A 9,734-nucleotide genomic window follows, 5' to 3' on the forward strand; every position below is an offset into this window, starting at 1 on the left:
ATATATATATGCATCAAGTATGGTTTTCGCCCGGCTTTTTCCATTAATTAATTGGGAAACTCTTTTCTGCTTAACTAATGGATGAGGCAAATCTTTTGCTCCATTTTGAAAAAATATATATGCATCAAGTGTCTCATGAAACTTGCTATTTATTTAAAATATTGGTAACACCTAGCCAACTACTCCCTCCGTTCCAAAATAGATGACCTAACTTTATACTAAAGTTAGTACAAAGTTGAGTCATCTATTTTAGAACGAAGGGAGTAGAAGGCATCACAGTTGAGCCCAGATGTGGGTAATAACATCGCAAATGTAGACTATATATTGATTTAGTGAGTAGCGAGACAATAGCATAAGTTGTGACATTGCAGTTAGGTTATGTCATGTCATCAAAAGAAATTAGTATGAACTCAAAGCCAACTACAATTCTTAGTAACAAAATCCACTTCTCCTTCTTGATCCTAACACTAGTAGTACAGTTCCAATTTATAATTAGTTTTTTTGTATATATAGGTATTCACCATAATATTCTATCGTCTAGCTAGGTGATATCTGTTTTTTTATGAAATGTGCCATTGACCAAACCTGTTTTGGCCGCAGACCAAAAGTATGGAGAATCTGGAGACTATTTTGGTGCATGTTCATCAAAAGATGACCCCTCAAACTCTATGCAAGACAATGTGTACCATCAGCTTTTTATGTGTTTGCACTGAGATATTATGTACTCCTACTGTTGGGGTGTTGGATATTACATCCACTGTTGGGTGTTCGAGCATAACTGTCCAGCTCTCCGCAGGACAATATTCTAATTTATAGTCCCTCCTTTCCTTTTATTGTGCTCATTTGTGTGTGCATGTGAGGTACTGATCTGATGATAATTTAGGACTAAAATGCTCCTTGTAAATTAATGATCCATCAAATTTGGACGTTAGAATTCACATATACTGTGGTAAAAAAATAGTTAACAATTAGTAATTTACCTAAAAATTGGGCTTGATCTTTGAGCATAATAACCCCAACTAACTCGGTAATACCAAAAGGAAATCTTCTGAAGTATTGGAACTTTGTGAAATTTATACAAAGATTTGCTAGGAGTGGATTTTGGATGGAGTTTTGATAAGTTTATGATTAACAATAGGCGGTTGCTAGGCGTCAGTCCGCTGGTCTTAGGAAAAGATAAGTAAAATATCAGCCACCTGACCAACCGTTGCGTACTCCTTGATGACAGGACCTCACTAGGACCATGCCATCGCTTCCATCCCCGCGCCGTGGACGTAGCTTCGGCGAGAGCTGCAACAATGGTGTTGCTCCGGTGGCCCTGCGATGCTCCAATGCAACACTAGTGATGCTCGGGGTCTTCGACAGTGCTCCAGTTTAGCACTATCTGCACACTCATAGCACCACTGCAACAGCATGCGGAGCCCTCGCATCACGACGGAGCCCTCACATTGGAAGCTTCCATGAATTACACATGTTAAGAAAGGATAGGACATCCAGTTGGTTCTATACAGCCATTTCAATTTTATCAAATTTGAAATAAAAGGGGGAACCACAACATCTCCCGTTGCCGCTGGTAACTCTCCCAAGGTAATAGTGACAATGATGCTACACGCGACTGCACGCCGTGTTGGGCATTGATCTTATCAGAAGGTAATATACTGATTGACAGAAAATAAAAATCAAAGAGACTTCGTTCACATTACAACTCCTGAACTCCAGCTTTCTTTTTCCAGTTCTGAATGGTACTGTACAAATATATGGACATTTGTCATCGAGCCTGCAAGGTGTCAACCACGGTTAATCCGAATTGCACCGGATGGAAGTACGGTTTATACAGAGCAACAACATCACCAGTGCAAATAAGCTACAAAAATGAAAACCAGATGTAATATCTCTCCAACTGAATCCCCCATGTTCAATGCTTCATGCCTCTTGACATCTTTCCAGCTTCTCATCGGTAGAAGTTCCCACATCGACAAAAACTTATGGTATACATGGTCATCCAACTGTTCCACCCTCCCTGATTATCACACCAAGTTCACGTTGTTCATTCCTTACTTTGCTACAGGCGTTCATAGGCTGTGAGAATTTGAATTTCAGTGAAAGGATGAAAGATTGATTTGGCGCTTCCGCTGCTAAGAGTTGTATGTTCTGGTCTCACTGTCATAGTGCACACCTATTATGCAGCAGTGCATCTCCAAGGCCATGAAGAATCGAGTTTGCAATACTCCTACCTAGCATCCAGTTTAGCAGTATCAGCTTTCCATATACAATATGCGTATCTTGGCCTAATTTAACTTAATGTGCCAATGAGTAGATGACGGCGTGTTCCATCTCTAATTCATGACATATGATGTCAATTCCATGATGGAAGGGGGGAAGATAACAATACTTGTTTCGCTGATATGGTTCAACTGAGATGATCCAATTATAACATCATACAATTGGTAGAACCGTGGCAGACCAGGTCGGTGGTGGCAAGAGATCAGGCCATTTAAGATAGCTCGAGTGGGCAGCTATCTCATATAATGTAGGAATATGTGCATATGATTTTCCTAGAACATCTGGAAAGTCGATGAGAGAATCAATCAATCATGTGTGTTACAATCAATGTGCTTGGAATCTGGAAGAGAAGTTATTTCTACTTGGTAAGAAAGTAGAATAGGAGTGTGTTACCTCGTATAAGCTCCAATCGATGGACTAATCCTCAGATCTCGTTAAACATGGAGGACTGGCGACATAGCACATGTCCCACATGGGCCGCATCATTGAGTTTGAGAAACAATTTCGGAAGCCGAAAGGCAAAGGATGTTGTTCAGGTATTGTTCACCATTTTAATTAGGAAAGCAGTCTCCGTTGCTAATTCCTTGGTTTCCAAATACTTGCTTTCTTCCACAACATCTGTTGTCAAGTTAAGAATTACAGGCCGCTCTGGATCATATTGAGTAAGTTCACGGACTTTTGCAACCCATTTAGCTGCTTCCCATACACCAAACCTATCATTGTCAAATGCAATAATTGGTTTAGTCAAACACAATAACTGGAGGATCAGAGCAGAATAGCCCATATGCAGACAATTTACAATAGCTCTAGTAAAATACTCCAAATGCAGATATAACTCAACCTCTATAATTTAGATTAGTACAGATGCAGGTAACTTACAATTTAATCTCTGAATGTAGTATACTACAGATGCAGATAACTTGAGCAAAATGGAATTAAGTGCAGTGCATCAAAAGGTTTTGACCTAGGAGTGGAATGCAGACTATAATGCTGGAAGGTACGGAGTAATGAGGACTAGCAAGTTTGGCCAAGTATACTGCGGATCCTAATGGTCCAGGCATAACTCTGTACCCCGGTAATGCATACCTTGTATTAAATGATGATGTCACAAACACAGCTGGGTAAGGGACATCCTTCTGGATATTATCATAGGGAGAATACTTCTTGATTGAAAGGAATTCTTCATGGTCTACAGGAAACCCAAACTCTTCATAATCAATGGCTGTAAGAGGTAGAATAGGATGGAGCAGAGTGTTGCAAACATCCAAGAAAGGGACCTGGGAAAGAAAAATGTGAGTTGTGGTAATGAATCATCAATAATATGAACAACAATAGATGCGGTAATAGCACATCTTGGAGATCACCAAGAATGGACGACTAATATGGCCATTCCAAGCTCAGCAAACCATTCAAGAACATTAATTTGCCTGAAGGCAATCCATTACTAAAAATGGTCATTAGTTGCTTTTACCTATCATATCTAGTGACAAAGAAAACAGCACTGGAAGGGCTTAAAAAAAATCACTAGGTTATTCTGCACGTAAGTTTGAAATGTGTGGGCCGGTTGGTTTGTGATTGGCAGATATTTAGGCTGCATTTGGCATTGCAGTGGATTACCATTATTGCATTTGCCCCACCGCTTTTGCATATTTTAGCGTTTGTTTGATCAGCTTTTGCCTACTTTTGTGGTTATTTCAACAGCAGATTATAAAATAAGCACAGCCCAGAACAGTTCAGCAAACCAAACTGAGTCTAGCTTCGTTTGAAACTTTAGCATGGACATCTAATTTTGGGGAACATGGAGTGACATACTGATTGCTACACATAAATCATGCATACCTTTAAAACAGCGGCACGGAACAAATCTGGACGAGTATTGATTGCCGAAGCCACCAGAAGTCCTCCAGCACTGTATCCCCATCCAGCAAGCTTATTTTCTTGTATGATACCTTTTTCAAGAAGAAATTCACCACAAGAGACAAAATCATATATAGAATTCATCTTTTTGGTACGTGCACCATCCCGGTGCCACTCCTTGCCATAACCTCCACCGCCCCTGAAACCATATATTTTTAAGTCAATACGAATGTTGCCAGTAAAAACTCTAAAGGCAAAAGCAGGCATGTTAGGCATGTTTTTGAAGATGGCATAAGCTCACATGAACCAAAATCAGTCAAACTCATCCATTTCTCACTGAAAATATTATCAGTGGGACAACGGAAGTCAATATGGACCTGGAAAATTGTCTCTATGGTATCTTTTCAGAAAGAATTCATTTGCTGTTTCAGGAGGTAAAGACGCCTTTTTCCAGAAAGTAGGCTATACGTACCTAACATCAGCATATGCAATCACCCAACCACGATCGAGTAGGCTCTTTAACTCACTACGCCAACGCTTATCCAGAATCTCACCATAGGCACCATGCCCATGAAGCAATCCTGGATTCCCCTCTTGCTTGTGCTTTCTTGAATATACCAAGGTGAGTGGAACCAAAACTCCGTCTTTCGATGGAACATCATAGTACTCACATGCATAGTATTCAGAGAGCTCATTCCAGTCACAATCTCCCAAATCTTCACTTGACAAATCAGCTCCATCTGAAGACAGCTTGCCCGCACTAGAAGCAAAAGCATTCCCATACAGTACCTTTGTTCTCTCATGAAGCATGTTTTGCTGTTGCACTATTTGCCACTTTCCATTTAGTAAGTTGTAATCAACAACTGCATCTGGCATCTAAGTTGAAAGATTAGGTTACTGCTAAGAAATAAAATACACTGACAAATACGAATTTTGATTGATCCATTTTAGTTCGCTAAATTACATGATGGCAAAATAAGAAGATCCACAAAGATAGTTGACAGCAATGTAATGCTAAGGTGCTACAACTCACAAGCAATACCTTCCCAGATGTGGAGTGGTATTGTAGTAACAGTTTAATAGTTGGTTGTAACTTAAGGACAATAGAGCAAAAGGTTTTTAACTAGTATAGTAGATATATAACAGGTTGCTTGTTAATTACCATGAAATATATTAAGAAAAAAAGTCCAGCTAATGAATAATGTTGAACTTTTTGTTACATTTGGTTTAATTGTATGGATAACAGCGACATCATGTATGAATGCACGTTTACATATAGGCGGCCAGGCAACAATTACATAAGCCAATTAAATCAAGATACAGCCATAGTCAACCCTTTAGATATCAGAAAACAACGATAAGAAATAATAACGAAATGTACTAATGAACAACTGTGCAAGCAGATTATCACAAGAGATACTAAGTTGCTAGCACTTAACCACCTTGTAAAGGAAATAAAGCATAGCACTGAATTCGCAAAAGAAAAAGAAAATATAACGTTGAAAACATGGTAGGAGATGATTTAAATTGCAAAGTAGATAAAATACTGTGTACTGTTGGGAAGGTGGCAGAGTGAAAGGTGGCTTCCAAGGATATGTTTTCTTCTACAATACATTTGTAGCATCATTCATCTGCTGTGCTACTTTATAAATGAAGACCTTCAGTGACACTCAGAACCAAAGGATATCTAGGGCTAATACATCTTAAGTTTTTCATGTAAATGTTTTCTCTATGAGAAATAGCCAACTCAGACAATTAGGGTAGTATTTACATAAACTAATGAAGGCCAGTTATCTCAACCAAATAATGGGATGTCCAAAATCAACATTTCCATACGTAAGAAAGATGGTGTTACTTCATAAAAATAGAAAAAAAGTATAAGTAACTAATTTGGCCCTGCTGTGCAAAGCAAAACGAAAAACAACTGTCCCAGTGTCGATGGTGTAGAAGGATGAAACAATGAGCTCAGACAAACAGCAGCCAGATATGCATACCACAGGTGATGATATTGTGAAACGCATTGTTGAGGAACAGTAATCATAATTTGGGCCAGATAATATCTGACACACATGATCGGGAAGAGGCAAGTCAAGTGGGTGAAAATCTGATAGATGAGCAGGTACCTGAGAAATGAATTGAATACGAAAAGTTATAGTTCTATAATATACAATTATGGTTGCAGCATATGAATAGCCAATAACAGGAAAATATGCTAAAAATGATGAGAATCATAGCTCAGTTTCAGATATCCAATTAGGCTATATGACTGCGGACTGAGTAAATTTAGTGAACAACAAAGATTTGCAATGTCGTCACTCCCGAAAGAGTAACAGACTGTGTGGGAGGCCATCACTAGGAAAATGTATAATTATTCATTTGATCATTTCTCAACTTAGGCTCTTGTATATAACATCATACGAAAAGAAGATTGACTTACTTGGATTTTTTCAGGTAGAGGCAGATTAACTGAACAAAGTCTGAGTTTTCTGCCTTGTCTCAGAATAAGCACCATATGAGTATTGCAAAAGTCAACATCTTCAAGAATAATACCTGGTTCCTCAAGGAAGACATTCTGAATTCAAACATCAAAATAGTGTCAAATAGACCGCACAAAGTCACTTGTCCCAATTAACTCAGAGCAACATTTTTCGTGACAGGTGCACTCGGACAACTTTGACATGACATAGTAGATGCATAGCACAAACCTTCCAACTCTTTGGCCCAGGAGATTCCACATCACACTGCATTAGGTAATGTGAATTAACACAGACACCTTCTCTTGCAGCATCGGTGAATAAATACAGGCGTCCATGATGATGCTCCACAATGCAATGAACTTGGGATTCACCTTCCCATACCAGTGTCATTCTGGACAAGGGGTCAGAAGCCCTTATTAAATATACCTGCAAAAGGATAATCTTGAATGAGTAACAAACAGGGGACCAACTACGAATAATAAAGATAGGGTGTACGAGAAGCAGAACCTTTGAGTGTGTGTCAGAAAAGACATTTAACGTTATAAACCGAAAATCCTTGGTATGTCTGATATTCAAATAAATATTCTCATCAGGTTCTTCCAATATAAGAATATCATCCTTGTTTGATCCAATAATGCTGCAAAACAGCCTACCAAAGAAAAACTTCAGTTACAGTGCAATACAGCACAGCATAGATGAACCGACGCAACAAAAACAAATCCACCAACCTATATGGCCTTCTGTCCTCATTTGTAACAATATAAACTAGTGCTTTCCCGTCCATAGCCCATGAAATATTTGAGACCCGATCAGCACGAGGTTTATCGCATAGTGTGCCCGTCACCAGATCCCTGACCATTAAAGTGAAAGAATCCTTATCTTTGTCATACATGGTGTACGCAATGAAGCGGTGATCTGGAGAAACTTCAGATAGCTCCTCATATGAGTATCCTGCATAATATCGATAGGCTTTAGCTTTTGTAATATGAATAATCAGAACTAAAAAAGGACTAACTACCTTCGAACGCCCACTTCAGTACCAAAATGATTTAGCAAGTGTATTCCTCCAAAGATGAAGTATTTATGTCTGTATTCTCTAGTGCAGAGTTGGCAAAGTGCATAAAGCATAAAAAATGGCAGGGTGGGGATGCACCAGAGTATCTTTATTAGCCTTCGACTTGATATTTGGTAAGTGTACAATATTTGTACTATTCAGATCACAAGCCGATACAAGAACAATACAGCAAGATCATAGAATTAAAACAGCAAAAATGAAATAAAAATCAAGTACTATCATGATTGTGGAGAACAATTTAGGACCGCAATATTTGGCAAACGTTCGCTGGGAGGGGTTGGCATTTGCGAACGTTTTAGATCGCAAGTTTAGTTGTATGGGGTTGCCAGTTTCTTCACAAAACGCATGGCAATTTATGGAAAGAAGATAAATTTTGCGGCAAAAAAGGGCAGGATTTGCCATCTCCTACCAGCTAAAGTTGCCACAAAAAAAAAGTTCCCTTGCCATCCCCCTCCCAGCTGACGTTCACCAGTTATCATTAGCAATAATTTATAGCACATCAATGATCAACTGCAGTATCATTATGCAATTACTCCCTCCGTTCCTAAATATAAGTTTTTTTAGAGATCTCAATATGGACTACGTACCGATGTATATAGACATATTTTAGAGTGTAGATTCACTCATTTTGCTCCGTGTGTAGCCCATATTCGAATCTCTACAAAGACTTATATTTAGGAACGGAGGGAGTACAACCTAGCAAACTTATTTGGCACTAACTAACAAATGCCCAAACTTCTGGTAATTCTAAGGTAACACGCGGCAGATGCCTAGATGGTAAAAAGGTACTCCCTCCGTCTGGAAATACTTGTCATCAAAATGGATAAAAAGAGATGTATCTAGAACTAAAATACATCTAGATACATCCCTTTTATCCATTTTGATGACAAGTATTTCCGGACGGAGGGAGTACTTACTAGGTAACAAGGGTAGGAGCAAGTCAAGAAAATATTTCGTCCTGCTAACAAATGTATATACCAATGATAAAATCAAATATAAACAACAGCTACAGCAATTAAACACCAAACCTCACATTTGCTTCACCAGGATATCAAACCTCTCAGTCTATCGAGTCCATAAAACAGAATGAATGCACACAATAATAGCAATGAATTATTAAGAGGTGTAAATAGCATTGAGCCATTGACACGGCACTTTGAAAGGTAAAAATAACAATGACTGTGTAACAGAAGCCCTCATGCTCGAGACGACTGGAATAGTAGCAAGGTCAAATTTAATTACCTCCAAATCGCTCGGCCTCCTTGTTGTAATCCACCAATTTCTGTTCGATGCGCTTCCCAGCGGTGAAGTCGAACCCCGCGGAGGGGTCGCTGTAGGAGACGAACTCCCCATGGAGGGCGGCGGAGCGGCGGCAGAGCACGGGGTACTGCTTGCCCTCGTCCGCGCGGCGGTAGTAGAGCCAGGGGCCCCAATACATCCCTTTTATCCATTTTGATGACAAGTATTTCCGGACGGAGGGAGTACTTACTAGGTAACAAGGGTAGGAGCAAGTCAAGAAAATATTTCGTCCTGCTAACAAATGTATATACCAATGATAAAATCAAATATAAACAACAGCTACAGCAATTAAACACCAAACCTCACATTTGCTTCACCAGGATATCAAACCTCTCAGTCTATCGAGTCCATAAAACAGAATGAATGCACACAATAATAGCAATGAATTATTAAGAGGTGTAAATAGCATTGAGCCATTGACACGGCACTTTGAAAGGTAAAAATAACAATGACTGTGTAACAGAAGCCCTCATGCTCGAGACGACTGGAATAGTAGCAAGGTCAAATTTAATTACCTCCAAATCGCTCGGCCTCCTTGTTGTAATCCACCAATTTCTGTTCGATGCGCTTCCCAGCGGTGAAGTCGAACCCCGCGGAGGGGTCGCTGTAGGAGACGAACTCCCCATGGAGGGCGGCGGAGCGGCGGCAGAGCACGGGGTACTGCTTGCCCTCGTCCGCGCGGCGGTAGTAGAGCCAGGGGCCCCAGCGGGCGGGCGGCGTGCAGGCGTCGGAGGCGAGGCGGG

General features: G+C 39.9%; 1 protein-coding gene across 2 annotated transcripts; it reads right to left on the reverse strand.

Annotated features, from left to right (window-relative positions):
• Window positions 1-1,693: 1,693 nt before the first annotated feature.
• LOC125528033 (protease 2-like) lies at window positions 1,694-9,117 on the reverse strand. 2 transcript variants are annotated; one of them, XM_048692551.1, is made up of 12 exons: window positions 8,935-9,117; window positions 7,346-7,568; window positions 7,125-7,266; window positions 6,846-7,043; window positions 6,578-6,712; window positions 6,135-6,263; window positions 4,613-5,016; window positions 4,123-4,339; window positions 3,370-3,560; window positions 2,677-2,996; window positions 2,393-2,564; window positions 1,694-2,234 (listed from the first exon to the last, which is right to left on the reverse strand). In XM_048692551.1, the coding sequence occupies exons 2-10, from the start codon at window positions 7,507-7,509 to the stop codon at window positions 2,816-2,818; spliced, it is 1,761 nt and encodes a 586-aa protein (XP_048548508.1). In that variant the 5' UTR covers window positions 7,510-7,568; window positions 8,935-9,117; the 3' UTR covers window positions 1,694-2,234; window positions 2,393-2,564; window positions 2,677-2,815. The 2 variants fall into 2 exon arrangements, with proteins under 2 accessions (XP_048548508.1, XP_048548507.1); XM_048692550.1 differs by having other exon boundaries at window positions 1,694-2,564.
• Between the last annotated feature and the right edge of the window lie 617 nt (window positions 9,118-9,734).

Source organism: Triticum urartu, unplaced genomic scaffold (genome assembly GCF_003073215.2).
Source record: "Triticum urartu cultivar G1812 unplaced genomic scaffold, Tu2.1 TuUngrouped_contig_4584, whole genome shotgun sequence".
Taxonomy (NCBI): Eukaryota; Viridiplantae; Streptophyta; class Magnoliopsida; order Poales; family Poaceae; genus Triticum; species Triticum urartu.

Excerpts from the sequence above, each read along its gene's own strand:
- LOC125528033 (XM_048692551.1), bottom strand. The coding sequence starts at position 7,509 with ATGTATGACAAAGATAAGGATTCTTTCACTTTAATGGTCAGGGATCTG. Across the intron at positions 7,267-7,345 it reads GAGGACAGAAGGCCATATAG|GCTGTTTTGCAGCATTATTG; the intron begins GTTGGTGGATTT and ends TTTCTTTGGTAG. Across the intron at positions 3,561-4,122 it reads TCCGTGCCGCTGTTTTAAAG|GTCCCTTTCTTGGATGTTTG; the intron begins GTATGCATGATT and ends TTTCTTTCCCAG.